We start from the raw sequence: 16625 nt of genomic DNA, 5'->3' as shown, positions 1-16625 counted from the left end.
CCACATCTCAGCAGCATGTTTTGAAAAGGGGCGGGTGTACAGAACGGAAGTAAGATTGCTCTAGGACATTACACTTCCGGTTGAAATATAAATTCTGTGCAGCGCCGTTGGAGCTTACGGGGTATGTATGAAATGTACTTATATTTAGCTGTATTTACTCTATTCACTTACACTTATTGGTGGTATGAATAATTAAAAACAAGTTAAACGAGTTGGTAAAAACAAAAGTCATACTTTGCCAGTGATTCAGTGTTTATATTAGTTTACTGTTGACGTTCGCATGCTATGCTAGCCAGCCAACTGATTACCAGAAGATACTGACCCTACCGTCATGCTTGTTTACACTGAGCTGCACTGGGGTCGGAAAGTATCATGGTTACGTTGAGAAATTTTGGAGCTGGCGTGAGATATTGGTCGGAAAACGTACCTCGATGAAGGGATGGGATATGCCAGTGACACTACTCAAAATGTTACTATTATCCAAAATGATACATTGAGAAGATGGATCACTGCATGTTTTCCTGGCTTCATGCCAGCTAGCAGTAGCGATCGATCGAAGCCATTTTGGAATTGTAGTGTCAGGCAATTAGCTCCCTTTGTTGTTCAACATGTGCCATTCCATAATGGCTACTGCTAACTAGCCTGAGGACGAAAATGGTATTTCAATCTTCTCGATGGAGCAGTGTGGATAAAGGTCAAATTTGGTTAACAGTGGCATATCCCATTCCTGCATTGAGGTAAGTTTTCCGACCCATACCTTGTGCCGGCACCATGGTGTCTTAATGAAACTAACCATGATTGCGTTCCGACCCCATTGCCGCTCAGTGTGAGAAAGTGTAAAGGTAGGGTCGGAATGTTGAGTGTCAGACACGTGGTTTATTTAAAAACTAGCTAACCGTTCTGTCTGAATTAAGCAACCGACAGTGTGATAACGTTATGTGGACATGACTCCGATGAAACAGGAGGGCATGTCTACTCTCATCGACAGGACGATGAGGATGAGAAGGGAGGAACAGGCGCGCCAGGTGGTCCTCGCCTGGGCAGTCCTCAATGTGTCGCTAGCTGGCATGATCTACACTGAGATGTAGGTTGTGTTTTCTTGTCAACGACTGAATCTCATGATTGGCAGTCTGTTGCAGATGCCTAACCAGAAGCAAGTGGTGCCAATGCCTCTCACAGTAATATGTACATTGTCCTCTCAGGTCAGGGAAACTGCTGAGCCTGTACTTCAGCATCTCTTACTGGCCTATCTGGTACATAGGTGAGTGCTCTGGTTGCTGTGGAGAGAAGTTAAACATTGTTTTGGGAGGGAATGCCCAGGTGTGGCACTGATGCACACTGGTTAGAGATGAGCCATAACCTGTGAAATTCATATTATCTCCTTCCTTTTCCTTTCCAACAGAGCTGGCCTTCGCCTCAGTCTTCAGCCTCAACGCCCTGTTTGACTTCTGGAAGTACTTCAAGTACACCATGGCCCCCTCTACCATCGCTGTTACCCCTGAACAGCACCGTCTCCTTGGCCTCAGAAACTCAGGTGAGTCATTGGCTGCAAAGTGGTTTACGGTGATGGTGTTGTACATGTTTTGATGTATTATCTATGAATCCCAAATGTAGTCTATCCCTCTTGTACGTTTGTGTTTTTAAACTGCCCAAATCAATTAATACTATGTTGGTCTTCATCTCTACTCAGGTATCCAGGCATCACCCCCGCTGAAGCAAGAAAAGCAGGAGGCTCAAGCCCCGGCTCAGTCGTCACCCCTCCAGGGTCAGAGTGTGCTCAGCTTCAGTCCCTCCAGGCCGGCCAGCACCAGCCCCAAGTTCTCCCCCAGCTGTGTTCCCGGATACAGCCCCCTTTTGAGCAGCCCGTCCACCCCGGGCAGCGGGGGACACTTCTCCCCCTCCCTGGCCTTTGGAAAGGTCTGTCAGACTCACAATGCTCTCTATTATCTAGCTATCAATCTGATGCATTTGTGTTGGGTGTCTGTCAATTAATCTGGTACTGTAACCAAGGCACTATCTAGCTACCATTATCCTTTCAAGTTTCCTGTGTTGTGGCTACCACTTTTTGGTTTTCCTTGTCATGTCAGAAATCTACTGGCATGAAGTCAGGGAGATCATGCTTTCCCATTTGTAACAGCTTTCTGTTGATTGCAGTTGAACTTCAGCCCCCCCACATCCTACCCCAGCAGCATTGGCCCAGTGGATGGCACCAGCCTGAGGGCACGCTACCGCACCTCTCCCTCCGTGTTCAACTCCCCCGGGGGCAAGGAGGACTACATGGAGTCCCTGAAGACCCTGGACAGGTTCCTCCGCACCGAGGAGGAGAAGAGCCACCGCAGTCAGTTAGGTATGAGTGTGACGGTGTAGCTTAGGCCTGGCCTTATTACCATTTTCACTATGCATTACTACTAGTGAAACTCTTCTGGATAAAAAAAAACTGACCATGGCTCACTTAATGAAGCGCTGTCAATCCCAATGTGACTCTCTTGGTTAAATAAAGGATAACAAATAATAATGAACTCCAACTGAGCTTTTGTCTCAACTGTGAAGAGCATTATTGTAATATCCTGTATGCATCCTTTGACTGTTTCTCAGGGAGCCCAGAGTCGGTGTCGCCCTCCCACAGCCCGACGTTCTGGAACTATAGCCGCTCGGTGGGGGATTACGCCCAGAGCCTGAGGAAGTTCCAGTACCAGCCGGCCTGCCGCTCCCAGGCCCCCTCAGCCAGCAAGGACGAGACTGACCTGGGCTCCAAACAGGCTGCAGAGGAGGTTTGAGGGGTCAATCAATCGATTCATCAATAAAATAACTATTCTTTATTATACCAGAGGGGAATTGGTTTTCCAAGCATGAATACACATTCTCCTGTAACCGTTCTTTTTGATCTGCAGGTTTGGGCCAGAATCACAACCAGTCGTCTCGTGGTGGACAGCATAGACAGCTGGACGGCCAAGCTCAGAAATGTAAGACAATATAACAAGCTTAGAAGTAACATTGAAGCTCTGGTAAAATCTGAAATTTAGTTGGAAAAAGTGGTTGATACGCGTGTAGTTTCTCTTTCTTTCAGTGGATAAATGACACCATTCTAGTGCCACTTGTGAAGGAGATGGACTCAGTAAATGGCCAGCTCAGGAGAATGGGCTGCTCTGAGCTCCAGATTGGAGGTATTTACTGCCCATGTGCAATGGGGCAAAATGGGAAATGTAGATTACGCCGACCCAGTTATACTTACCCAGTCTGTCGCCCTATTCAACAGAAGCCAGTATAGCCAGTCTAAAACAGGCTGCTGTTTTGAAGGCCTCAGTCATCCCCACCATGCCTGCTATTGTGCAGTACCTGGACATCACCCCTAACCAAGAGTATCTAGTGGAGAGGATCAAAGGTAGGCCTATGAGAAGTTACGTTTTGACTCCTTGCTTATTGACTGTGCTATATTCCTGTCATATACTATACGTGTCCACAACTGAGCGTCCAATACATTAGAGCCAAAGCAGCTAAGATTCTAGAGAGATTTGAGTCAAAGGTCGTAAGACTTGATGAAAGCAGAGATTGACATATCATTATTGACAATATGTTTGTTTCCCCTCGTCAGAGCTGGCCCATAGTGGCTGCATGAGTTCTTTCCGCTGGAACAGGGGGGGGGATCTCAAAGCCAGGAAGTGGGACACAGACCTCCCTTCAGACTGCGCCGTGAGTCTCATCCATCACCCCTAGTCGAGACCAAAAAAAGTAGTCATCTACTACATGGTTGAATTTCAAATACGTGTTGTATTTTCTGTCTATTAGATCCTCATGCATGTGCTGTGCACATACCTGGACTCCCGACTCCCGCCTCACCCCAAGTACCCCGACGGAAAGACCTTCACCTCGCAGCACTTCACCCAGACGCCAGACAAACCTGGTAAGGCCGAGCGGCACAACACACACAGAATGGACATCGTTCTTCTCCTATTCTTTACTGATACCCTGTTCTTGTTTCTTAAGTAGATGTGACGAATGAAAACCTCTTCTGCGTTCACCAAAGTAGCACAAATCCCCCACACTACCAACTTATCTACCAGGGCCATGTCTACAGCCTGCCCAAGGTAAGTCTCTTTTGTCCCCATGGCCTTTTTGGACATGCCTTAGTGAGTGAGATGTATCTGTCAAAAACCACATGTGCTCCATTCATTCGAGTCCCCTCTGATTGTACTCCCAGGGAAGGAACAACCTGTTCCACACTGTTCTCATGTTCCTCTTCGTCATCAAAACCAAGGAGTCTGGGATGCTGGGGTGAGTACTCCCAACTATTCCACTGTATAACTAACATGGGGCGGCAGGTAGCCTAGTGGTTAGAGCGTTGGGCAAGTAACCAAAAGGTTGCTAGATTGAATCCCCGAGCTGACAAGGTAAACTGTTCCTAGGCCGTCATTGTAAATAAGAATTTGTTCTTAACTGACTTGCCTAGTTAAAAATATATATTTAAATCTGTATTTAAACTTCCCAGTCCAGGGTGCCATCACTGACTCCAGATGGGCACTGTAATAAGCTCTTTGTGATAAAAATGTGCTGCTATGCCACTTTAGTAAAGTAAACTTGTCAAGACCACATTGGCAATCAATCTCTATGTAAAACATGAGTGTTTTAATTGCACATAAGTTGTACTCGTCTGTCTTTTTACAGGAGAGTAAATCTGGGCCTTTCAGGAGTGAACATCCTGTGGATATTTGGGGACTGATGCAATCTCTCTTCTTGAGGATTTCACAGCAGTGTCAGAGAGCAGATAATTCCTAAAATATTTTGTCACCTCAAGGTTTGTTTGAAACAATACATCGTAGCTTCTGATAACACGAATATTCTGTAGATGTTAGTTACCATAACTGTCCTCAGATCCAGGTTCATAAGGAAGCACTTATGAGAGTAACATTTTGTTGTACATTTGTTGAGTCATTTTTCTTAGAAACAGCAGACCACATTTTATCCGTTTTACTTCATTTGAAAGTAGCTATTGTCATTTGTGACATTTTTAAATCAAATTATTACAAAGACCATGACATTTAGTTTGATATTGCATCAAAAACAACAGTACTGTATTTTAACCTGAGACATCCACAATTTACTCGATTTATTTGAAATATTCTGTGAATGTCTCAGGATAGTGTCCTTGTAAATAGCATTGGGTTGAACCCTCCTGGCTTGAATGTGTGTCAGTGTTTTTCTTTTTGTATGAATTGTTTATGAGAGCTTGAATATTGCAGCTAGGATGCTTGAGTTCTTCCTTTTTGTTGAATGACAGGGTAGTGGTAGAAAATTACCTGCATACGAATGCATGGCTTTGTTTACTAGGGCTGCAGTTACTTGCATTGGCATGCACATTATATCTATTCTAACTAGATGTTTGTTCCACGGTTCAAATGTTTGATAGATACAAAGCCATGTAAATTGCCTTTTTAGAATTTCAATATTATGGAAGGTTCCAAGTAAATTGCTGTTATTTTTTATTACTAAAGTCTTTACTTGGAGAATTATGATGTATAGTGGTCAAAGAGGTGTCTTTTATGATAGGTTGTGTGAATGTCATTCATTTCGATACATTTTTTTGAAGCTAATTCAAAGATGGTAACGGGCTGCATGGACTTGTGTGGGCTCATGGGGCAACTCCAATGCACTCCAACTCCCCTCATTCAATCAAATTTGAATTGTTTGTAGTGATGTGGTTTTCAATTGAGACATGGAAATAAACATCATTGATTGAATTAATCTGTCTATGGTTGAAAACATATTAATGTTTCCATATATTTTTATTAGAGTTACTCTTTAGTCCTTACTCTGTTATCAATGCGAATAGATTTAGGTGCAAGAGCTCTATATCACATTACCAGAACCCACCCCATGGTGGCAGTATTTCTTTGCTCCCAGAACCCATTTTCTCTAGATTGACCTAATGAAATGTCAAATGAAATTGTATTTGTCCCATGCGCCGAATATAACAGGTGTAGACCTTACTGTGAAACGCTTACTTACAAGCCCTTAACCAACAATGCAGTTTTAAGAAAATATTCACGAAATAAACTAAAGTAAAATAATAAATCGCACAATACATTAGCAATATGGCTATATACAGATGTGCAGAGGGGGTTGTCAAATGAAAGGATGTAAGCAACCATTTCCAAGTTTTCCACTAATGAAATATTAATGTTTTTCAGATGGCATTGTGCCATGTGATGCAGAACTGAAAGGCTTCAATTTACATACATTTGCATTGCGTTCATATCAGAGTACAGCAGCATTGTAAATAGTTAAAATAAAGGTTAAATACATTAAAATAATATAAATCAGGATTTTTGTCACTGATGCGTTTGCTTTGTATTCTTGCTAAGTGGACTACATGAGACATTTTCACATTTCTTTCTGAATCATCATACTTTTTTTCAGATATAGTCAATGTGGTTTGGATACAAGAGTTAAATCAAATATGAAATGTCATCCCTCACATGAGTAACTGTTGTAGTACTGCACTGCATAATCCCGTCAAATACAAACTGACTCTACCATAATGCATTTGAAAAGGTAATACTTATTGGGAGATGTAGTGTTTTCTGTCAAATTATTTGGTACGGCTCGGTTAGTCATTTTATGTAGCTAGTCTATTTCCTTTTTTATATTTTGATAGTATCATTAACAGTGCTTGTCTGGTATTGATCATTTTAATATTTCCACTAAATGTTTGAGACTCTTGAAAACGACGAAGACCACAATGCCTTGCTTTTAATCAGGTCTCCGCCACTCACAATCCGTCGCCTTGTTATGTGTTGGGAAAAGGACTTCGCGAAATAGCAGCGATGTCAGTCCAGGTTTTGGCAGCGAAAATGGCCGAGGTCGAATTAAAAGACGTCCCCGGCAAAGAATTAACACCCGAATCGCCTCTGACACCAAAGACAGATGACAAAGGGATAGTTGAAAACGAACCAAAGGCTACTTCGGCTACTACCCCAACGATGGAGCCTATCGTAAAAACCGGGGACACGAGCCCTGGTTTTCTCACCCCGAACACTAAGATGCCGCAGGCGTCCGCGATGAAACGGACAGATCCCCAACAAAACGGCGGAGAAGCTTTCGTAAATCGCGACGGTACGGTGGCAGAGGCCCCAAGATTGAAAAAGGTGAGGGCGAACGTAAATGGGATGTTGGCATTTATTATGGTATTCTGCTCCAGGCAGATGCAAGGTTTTTGTTTTGTTTGCAATGCTAACTAGCTAGCCAGCAAGCTAGAAATCTTGCATTGTGTGACGATGGCTGTAGTTTAAGCTAGCAATAAAAAGCACTTTTGCTGTTACCTGACTAGTCTTGGTCGCTAGTCAGACAAGTCGTTCTTATAAAATGTTATCAGCAAGTAACGGCAACGTTAGTTATCATATTTTTAACTATATTGTGTTTATGGACGCAGCCACAGACCCTACATATTGCTGTCTAAACTTACCCACTAGCTTACCCACTGCGCTGTCGTGGCGCTGTGAGATGCCAATGTTGGGACAACAACGTGTACGTGTAACTAAACTAACAATGAAGCTGTGAACAAAGTAACTGGTCTTGATTGAAGTTGAACGGCATCTGCATTCTACCTGGTGATGGGTTTTGTTAAAGCGTTTCAAGACTCACTCGCGCCTATATCACACTTTTGTCCTGACAACGTAATAATGTGATGTCCACACATGTTCATCAAAATGTTGGTTTTGTAACCGTATTGTAGCGAATGGACATTTGACACACATTTACGACCATGACAATACAACTAAAATAGCATTAGTCAAATCGTGGTCATGGTAGGCAAAATGCATTCAACCAAGACTGTTGTAAGAAGTGATTTAAATGCTGTTGTGAGATCTGAATTTGCATTGGGTTCTCGGCTGTAGAGCACAGCAATGGTGTGTGTGATCAGGAAAGAAGCAGCTTTGAAGGGTAGCTAGGCTACATCACTTTATCAATGACTGTTTTTGCCACCGCTCCAGTTTAACCTCACCACAACAGTAGCAGACTCCTCTGACTGGTCTGTCACTCCTTTGTCACCTATTTCTTGTCTCGTTCAGCCTGGCAATGGATCACACAGACTAGTTTCCATCATTCAGGCTTACTCTGCTAGGCTCTCCTGTGGCTATACATCACCAGAAGATTTAGGCCTGTGTGTGTTTCCTGTCTCAACACCTCTTCCTCAGGACGGGGATGGCAAAGCTCTCAGCTCACTGGTCAATTAATCTTATCTCGTCGGCGTCATGGAAAGTTCTGATCTGAAGAGAATAATGGGATCATGGTTCAAGGGAAAGTAAAACTTCTCTGATAAGTAGTTTCTTGAAAAGACCGGTGTCGACTTGGCCTAAGAAGTCTCATGATAAATGGTTGTTAAGGATTTATGGCCCGTGCTCACTGTCATAAAGCTATTAATCAAAGGTGTTCAAATCAATGTTGTGTAAGGCAGTTCATTTGCAGGCGGCAATTCAATTATGCTCTCTTCAGGATATAAAGTAGGGTCATAACTGTGTATACAACATTACAGCAAATGCATACTTTTTTTTGTGTCCAAGTTTGTGCAGACCCTCCCTGAAACATAGATTGGTTTATACCAATGATGTAATTCCTTGTCCCCAAATAGGCAACCGATCTGACAAAACACCCTCCCACTATTCTGCCACCAAGCCAGTGACTATGAACACAGGACTGAAATATAGCGGTCACACAGCGAGAGAGGGAGTGAAAGTGGACTGGCTTATGACAGATGGTCCATCAGCCCTCCGTGTCCGATAAGAGAAGGACCAGGAACCCTATGAGCAGCAGGGAGAGGAGGCTGCTGCTGCATGGCATCTGGCTCGTGGTGACTTGTCCTCAAAGGGACCACCGGCAATACCTTTATGTGAAGATTTAGTGCCACCCGCCATGGCACAGATTCCCTGTTCTGTTTTATACATGAAGTGAGCTACTTAGACTGTGTATTTTGAACATCACAATCATTTTCTGAAGGGGAAAACATATTTATACCGGCCAATAAACTTGTTTTGTGTCCTATCGCTTCACAATCATCTAAGTAGCCATGCATTGGAACGGGAACGTGCATGCAAAGTTTTAGGCCTATGCATTATGTGTATATAGGCTGTTGAATCCCTCAGTGCAGAAAGGGCAGTGAGATGGAGAGCAGCAGTAGAGCTGATGGTGTGTGGCATGGACGGCTGGTTCTAATCCATGCCTTACCATGTCACCACATGAGGGATTAAGCGGCTTGCCTCCCACTCCAGGTGGGCAGATGTTAGCCTTCGGACCGGCTGAGTGATTCGCGTAACCCCCCCCACCGACGGACTCTGCCATCCTATCATGATGTTTCTGGAAGGAGCGGGGAAATATACGCTGCCCTGCCAGGAAGAACGGATTAGCAGCGGTAGGTTTCAGGTTTCGGCGCCATGTGTGGCTAAGACGGCTGCTAATGAATGTACCCATCCTCGCCGCCACACACACATAAGCAGTGCCCAGTTACAGATGCTGATGACTGCCACTGGTAGGTGCTGACGACTGCCAAGGGTTACATGGACAATCTCCCTGGTCGTCTGCTGCCCTACTCTTTGACCCAAGGAAAAGGTCCCCCAGCATCATAAGATATATTCATTAAAATGGAGGTCCTAGTAGGTGTCACTAGCTTACTGTGGGCTGGGGAAGACCTGTAGGTTAAATGGCTTGCAGACAGATCTGTATAGAAAATAGTTCTGTTCGAGTTCGTAAAGAAAACTCATTGCAAAACGTCCTGGTTTATAGGCAGTTGGTACCTTGAATTGTGTTGAACACTGTTAACAAGGAAAGTCTAATGTCTTGGAGACATGTTCTCATAAGTCTCTTGGCTCAGGAACCTGATTACCCGAGGTTCGGTATTGATCTAGGTCAAGCCCTTTGACCCTCTGAAGCTGGAACGTCCAAAGGGGCATGGGCCTTACTCTGGGAGAGTTGGAGTGGAGAGGATTCTCTCTAGCCCTGTGGATTACGACCTGTAACCTACTACTTCTTGCTGTTCCAAAGTGTAGGAGAAGGAAACATAATACAGTCTCTACCTAGCTATTCAAATAAATACATGGGGAAGTGTGTTTTCCCTGCTCTTTTTGCTCATCTATCCTCTGCTGTCAGGAAGATGAGTTTTGGGCATGGCTGCCGTGACATGGCCCCCGACAGTGCTGGTCATTGGCAGCCGCCCCGGGGATCCTTCCTAATCTGAGACGGGCTCTATGACACCAGCGTCGCTTCCATCAGATTAACAGCCTGAGTGCCTGGTCCCTCTGAGATGCCTGCTCCAATGATGTAGCCAGTGATTCAGGAGGAACAGCCAGAATGAGGATTTTCACAATGACCTTGAAAGGGCAGCGACCGACAGGGTAAACACTCCTGTGTCATAAAAATGCAGATATCTTGGCCGATGCTTTATTATGCTTACATAAAAGGCTAGCAGGCTACAGTACTTCAATTACTTTTTTGACGTTGCCCAGTTATTTGACCACTATTCCCAAATGTAGCCTACAATAAAGCAGGACTCTGGGTCTATATACCATTTGTACTGTAGCCTATTTTAGCTGTAATATGGGAAGGCCTGGCTCTTGTTTTTCTCCTTGCTTAAGGACTAGGAGATCCATTGATCTCTGTGTTCAATCAGCCACTGTGTTCTACTCTGGGTCCATGAAGGCTTCATTCCCTAGCGTGACGCTGCTGAGATTATCACCTGAGAGCTGGGGCCTGTGATGGGGAGAATGTAGCACCACAGAGTTTCTAAACCCAGAGGCGCAACATCGCAAGACTTCTGGGAACGCTCGCGAAGCAAGAAGTCAATGAGAGAAGTGTGAAATTCTTCCTTTTAGTAGTTCATTTTCTCAATCTAAAGGCACAACCTAGACTCAAGCCAAGGAGTTGAGCATGTTATTACTCCAACCTCGTTAAAGTGACATTGACATTTACATTTTCGTCAAAAACAACTTAAAATTTGATTTGTCACATGCTTTGTAAACAACAGGTTTAGAATAACAGTGAAATGCTTACGTACAGGCACTTCCCAACAATGCAGAAAGAACTAGAAAAATAATAACCCAAGGATAAATGAACGATGACTTGGCTGTATACACAGGGTACCAGTACTGAGTCGCTGTGCAGGGGTACAAGGTATTTGAAGTAGAAATGTACAGTTGAAGTCGGAGGTTTACATACTCTTAGGTTGGAGTCATTAAAACTCATTTTTCAACCACTCCACACATAGTTAACAAACTATAGTTTTGGCAAGTCGGTTAGGACATCTACTTTCTGCATGACACAAGTAATTTTTCCAACAATTGTTTACAGACAGATTATTTCACTTATAATTCACTGTATCACAATCCCAGTGGGTCAGAAGTTTACATACACTAAGTTGACTGTGCCTTTAAACAGCTTGGAAAATTCCAGAAATGTCATGGCTTTAGAAGCTTCTGATGGGCTAATTGACATCATTTGAGTCATTTGGAGGTGTACCTGTGGATGTATTTCAAGGCCTACCTTCAAACTCAGTGCCTATTTGCTTGACATCATGGGAAAATCAAAAGAAATCAGCCAAGACCTCAGACAAAACATTGTAGACCTCCACAAGTCTGGTTCATCCTTGGGAGCAATTTCCAAACGCCTGAAGGTACCACGTTCATCTTTACAAACAATAGTATGCAATTATAAACACCATGGGACCATGCAGCCATCATACTGCTCAGGAAGGAGATGCGTTCTGTCTCCTGGAGATGAACGTACTTTGGTGCGAAAAGTGCAAATCAATCCCAGAACAACAGCAAAGGACCTTTGTGAAGATGCTGGAGGAAACGGGTACAAAAGTATCTATATCCATAGTTAACGAGTCCTATATCGACATAACCAGAAAGGCCACCCAGCAAGGAAGAAGCCACTGCTCCAAAACGGCCATAAAAAAGCCAGACTACGGTTTGCAACTGCACATGGGGACAAAGATTGTACTTTTTGGAGAAATGTTATCTGGTCTGATGAAACAAAAATAGAACTGTTTGACCATAATGACCATTGTTATGTTTGGAGGAAAAAGGGGGAGGCTTGAAGAACACCATCCCAACTGTGAAGCACTGGGGTGGCAGCATCATGTTGTGGGGGTGCTTTGCTGCAGGAGGGACTGGTGCATTTCACAAAATAGATGGCATTGTGAAGAAGGAAAATTGTGTGGATATATTGAAGCAACATCTTAAGACATCAGTCAGGAAGTTAAAGCTTGGCCGCAAATGGGTCTTTTCAAATGGACAATGACACAAGCATACTTCCAAAGTTGTGGTTATTGGAGTGGCCATCACTAAGCTCTGACATCAATCCCTTAGAAAATTTGCGGGAAGAACTGAAAAGCATGTGAGAGCAAGGAGGCCTACAAACCTGACTCAGTTACACCAGCTCTGTCAGGAGGAATGGGCCAAAATTCACCCAACTAATTGTGGGAAGCTTGTGGAAGGCTACCCATCACGTTTGACCGAAGTTAAAGGCAATGCTACCAAATACTAATTGAGTGTATGTAAACTTCTGACCTACTGGGAATGTGATGAAAGAAGTAAAAGCTGAAATAAATCATTCTCTCTACTATTATTCTGATATTTCACATTCTTAAAATTAAGTGGTGATCTAATTTTTACTGGGATTAAATGTCAGGAATTATGAAAAACTGAGTTTAAATGTACTTGCGTAAGGTGTATGTAAACTTCCGACTTCAACTGTACATTTAGGTAGTGATAAAGTGACTAGGTGACAGGATAGATAAACAGTAACAGCAGCATATGTGATGATTATGGTGATCTTAACTGACCCTGTCATTGGTCATTTAGGATCACATAGTGTGTACTCTATACCATCTACTGCGTCTTGCCTATGCCGTTCGACCATCGGTCATCCATATATTTATATGTACATATTCTTATTCATTCATTTACACTTGTGTGTGTATAAGGTAGTTGTTGTGAATTTGTTAGATTACTTGTTAGATATTACTGCACGGTCAGAACTAGAAGCACAAGCATTTCGCTACACCCACATTAACATCTGCTAATTATGTGTATGTAACCAATACAATTTGATTCAAGATGTAGTGCAAAAAGGGTCTCAGTAGCTATTGGTTAACTGTTTAACAAACTATTTAGCAGTCTTATGGCTTTGGTATAGAAGCTGTTCATTGTTCTGTTGGTTCCAGACTTCGGTACCACTCGCCGTGCGGTAGCAGAGGGAACAGTCTATGACTTGGGTGGCTGGAGCATTTTTTACAATTGTTTGGGTCCTTCTTCTGACACCGCCTAGAAAAGAGGTCTTGGATGGCAGGAAGCTCAGCCCAAGTGATGTACTGGGCCGTACGCGCTACCTTCTTTAGCGCCTTGCAGTCGGATGCCAAGCAGTTGCCATACCAATCGGTGATGCAGCCAATCAAGATGCTCTCAATGGTGCAGCGGTATCTGAGGGCTCATGCCAAATCTTTTCAGCCTTCCGAGGGGGAAGAGGTCGTTGTCATGGCGTCTTCACGACTGTTTTGGTGTGTGTGGACCATGATAATTCCTTAGTGATGTAGACACCGAGAAACTTGGACGCTTTCGACCTGCTCCACTACAGCCCTGTCAATGTGGATGGGGGCGTGCTCGGCCCTCCGTTTCCTGTAGTCCACGATCAGCTCCTTTGTCTTGTTGAGGGGGAGGCTGTTTATTCCGGAAGGCCTTTTGATTTGAGGGCCTGCACATGCGCAGTTCATCGCAAGACTACTGTTAGATTTCTGTGCATTACCTTAGCTAGCCAACATTGCCATGACAACGCCTACAAGCGTGATTGGGGATTTCTATTGGAGAAGCTGTTTCTGCCTGTCATACTAGACTGTCTTTGGTAGCACGATAGTGTGAAGTTTGAAGCTGACTCGCATGGCATGCCATATGAGAGACTGCTTCTGTCTTTTTTCACTTTTCTGTTAAGATGTTACTTCGCAACGAAGGGGCCTCTCCTACTCAGGGGGTGTCCATTTGACAGTAAAGTCATACACTAGGATGGATTGGAGGCATAAGTAAGTCTCTTTGTCTCTGCACGCTAAATCAGTCCTTGTCCTGGCCATTCTAGCGGAAAAAGGGTTATAGAAAAATCACTTGTGCTTGGTCCCACATTAGCCATTAACTGTTGGCTAAAGATTGTGAATAAGTTTGAACATCCAGCAAAGGTCTTTAGCCAGGGCCACCCCCAGAAACCAGAGATCGAGGCCTGTGTCAACAAGAGAGGGCCCAGTTGAGAAAGACACGCTCCAGTGGGGCTTCAAGGAGAGCCGTTCATGTGATGCGGTGTTCATTAACATGGAGGATGGTTGGAGGAGGAAGCTGAATGGTGGGGGATGGGGACTAGATCTGTTGGCGTAGTGCTCACGTCAGCCCTCTGAGCTGGAAAGATCCCTCTGTGCCTGGGCTTTACTGCCTCACTCCAGTCCGGTCTACAGGAGCTCCTGGAAGTTTTTATTTTTGAATTGATTGAATATCCGAAACACACAGTTATACTTGCAGTGAAGCCGCTCAACAACTTCACCACAACAGACTCCCATTCAGAGCGACACAGAAGCATCCAGGGTCAATGCCCTGCTCAAGGGCACGTTGACAGATCTCCCACCAGGCCAACAAAGTGAACCTGAACCCTCCAAAATCCACCCCACAGTTCCCCAATAGCTGTCCCTCAACCATGAGACCCCTCCCACAGTTGAAGAAAAAATAAAAAAATAAATATACAATTAATTCCATTCCCCACCCCCCCATGCACCAACAACCAAGAAACTGAACTGAAGAGAAAAAATTAAAAGACAGAAGAAAACAGCAAACACAGGACATCAAGGACAACTAAAACCATAACAGCAATGCCAACTGTATGTGTGTGTGTGTGTGTGTGTGTGTGTGTGTGTGTGGTGTGTGTGTGTGTGTGTGTGTGTGTGTGTGTGTGTGTGTGTGTGTGTGTGTGTGTGTGTGTGTCTTTGAATGTGTACAAACACCTGCACGGCATCAGCCTCAGGCAAACCCGGCATTAGCTGTAAAAACGCTGCCCCTCAGTGTCATTCAAACGTACTTTTTATCATGTTTTATTTTGACTTATCTTTGACCATCATTCTATTTCCCGCACAGCAACTCCACTCTTCACTTGTCTCTAATTCCACATCCCAACCCTCCGCTTCCCTCAGCCCATCCCACCTATCTCTGCTGCCCACCCTCTTTGGATTTCTACGCAACACACACTACCGTTCAGAAGTTTGGGGTCACTTAGAAATGTCCTTGTTTTTGAAAGAAAAGCCAAAAAAATGTATTTTTTTTTTTAAATAACATCAAATTGATCAGAAATACAATGTAGACATTGTTAGTGTTGTACGTGACTATTGTGGCTGGAAACGGCAGATTCTTTATGGAATATCTAGATAAGCGAACAGAGGCACATTATCACCAACCATCACTCCTGTGTTCCAATGGCACGTTGTGTTAGCTAATCTAAGTTGATCATTTTAAAAGGCTGATTGTTAGAACAGCTTTAAACTATGCTGTGATGTTTAACTTATAATTTCAATCTATCGAATAGAATCCACAGATAAATACTTTTACTAAGAGTATTAGTATTTGACTGACCTGGTCTCTCAATCTCCTAATTTCTAGGGTCAACATTTTGTTGGTGCCAAGAATTCTATATAATCATTTTAGCTGAAAAGCACGAAGTCTTGAATCTTGCGTCGTTTTATATATCAACTCATACACCCTGAACCATAGAATCGCTACATTAAAAATCTCTTCCCAACTATTTTGCAATCGGTTGTCAACATCCTGCTCCTCAAATGAAACTGGTGTACTTTCCTATTTATGCTATTTTTATTCCTCCGTCGGTTTTGATCCTTTGTATTGGGCAGACAGACCAGTTCCCTACCTCCTCTCGCTGCCACCTGCCTCCTCTATTTTTCGGGTAATGCTGTAATCAATTGGTTGTGCTCTTGGATTGAGCCGACCTTCTCGTACAATTCTGAAAACTCCATGAAAGACGCAACTCTACCATTCCAATTTACAATATCATTTAAGAACAGAATACCCTTTTCAAACATCTTTCCCATAAATACAGGTATTTTATCAACCAGCACATTTCTGTTCAGCCATAATCATTGTTAGAACAAATATTACATATTTTCAGGGGGATGAAATTTCAATTGTAGCCAGCTCTGCAATGCTTGTTTGGAAAAGGGACATGTAGCATTTTCAATTCATTCGAAATGAGACATGGCAATCTCCATTTTAAAACAATGCATGAGGTTTTCTTAGTAATCTACTGAAGAACCATTTAGGGTTCAAGTAAAACCTTTGAGTAAGTGAACCTTTTAGATGTTTAGTGCTTTTATATTTAATAATCTCAACCCACCCAATTCATATTCATTATGTACAGTTGAAGTCGGAATTTTACATACACCTTAGCATAAATACATTTAATCTCAGTTTTTCACAATTCCTGACATTTAATCCTAGTAAGAATTCACTGTTTTAGGTCAGTTAGGATGACCACTGTATTTTAAGAATGTGAAATGTCAGAATGATGGTAAAGTGATTTATTTCAGCTTTTATATTTCT

The 16625-nt window shown here is 43.3% G+C and overlaps 2 protein-coding genes across 6 annotated transcripts in view; both read left to right on the top strand.

Annotated features, from left to right (window-relative positions):
• The first annotated feature begins 20 nt into the window (after positions 1-20).
• On the top strand, positions 21-5739 carry LOC106576061 (transmembrane protein 209). Of its 4 annotated transcripts, none has more exons than XM_014152915.1 (15): positions 21-121; positions 963-1084; positions 1203-1261; positions 1403-1534; positions 1691-1917; positions 2155-2347; positions 2596-2771; positions 2892-2963; positions 3068-3164; positions 3257-3382; positions 3593-3690; positions 3787-3901; positions 3985-4085; positions 4199-4272; positions 4663-5739. In XM_014152915.1, exons 2-15 carry the CDS (start codon positions 969-971, stop codon positions 4715-4717), a joined length of 1641 nt encoding a protein of 546 aa, XP_014008390.1. In that variant the 5' UTR covers positions 21-121; positions 963-968; the 3' UTR covers positions 4718-5739. The 4 variants fall into 4 exon arrangements, with proteins under 4 accessions (XP_014008390.1, XP_014008387.1, XP_014008389.1 ...); XM_014152912.3 differs by having other exon boundaries at positions 29-121; positions 915-1084; XM_014152914.3 differs by having other exon boundaries at positions 34-121; positions 915-1084; positions 3988-4085.
• A 1020-nt stretch (positions 5740-6759) lies between these two features.
• LOC106576060 (putative adenosylhomocysteinase 3) overlaps positions 6760-16625 on the top strand; it is a 43974-nt gene continuing 34108 nt past the window's right edge. For both annotated transcript variants that reach the window (XM_014152909.3, XM_014152910.3), the window contains exon 1: positions 6760-7142. In XM_014152909.3, the coding sequence (XP_014008384.1) occupies positions 6822-7142 (321 nt within the window). In that variant the 5' untranslated portion in view covers positions 6760-6821. The remainder of the gene's footprint in view (positions 7143-16625) is intronic.

Source organism: Salmo salar, chromosome 17, assembly GCF_965601325.2.
Source record: "Salmo salar chromosome 17, fSalSal1, whole genome shotgun sequence".
Taxonomy (NCBI): Eukaryota; Metazoa; Chordata; class Actinopteri; order Salmoniformes; family Salmonidae; genus Salmo; species Salmo salar.
The sequence above is the reverse complement of the archived record's forward strand: the minus strand, read 5'-3'. Positions and strand labels throughout refer to the sequence as shown.

Coding starts and splice junctions, on each gene's coding strand:
- LOC106576061 (XM_014152912.3), top strand. CDS start 945: ATGACTCCGATGAAACAGGAGGGCATGTCTACTCTCATCGACAGGACG. Junction 1,085..1,202: donor GGCATGATCTACACTGAGAT/GTAGGTTGTGTT, acceptor TTGTCCTCTCAG/GTCAGGGAAACTGCTGAGCC. Junction 2,964..3,067: donor GGACGGCCAAGCTCAGAAAT/GTAAGACAATAT, acceptor TCTTTCTTTCAG/TGGATAAATGACACCATTCT.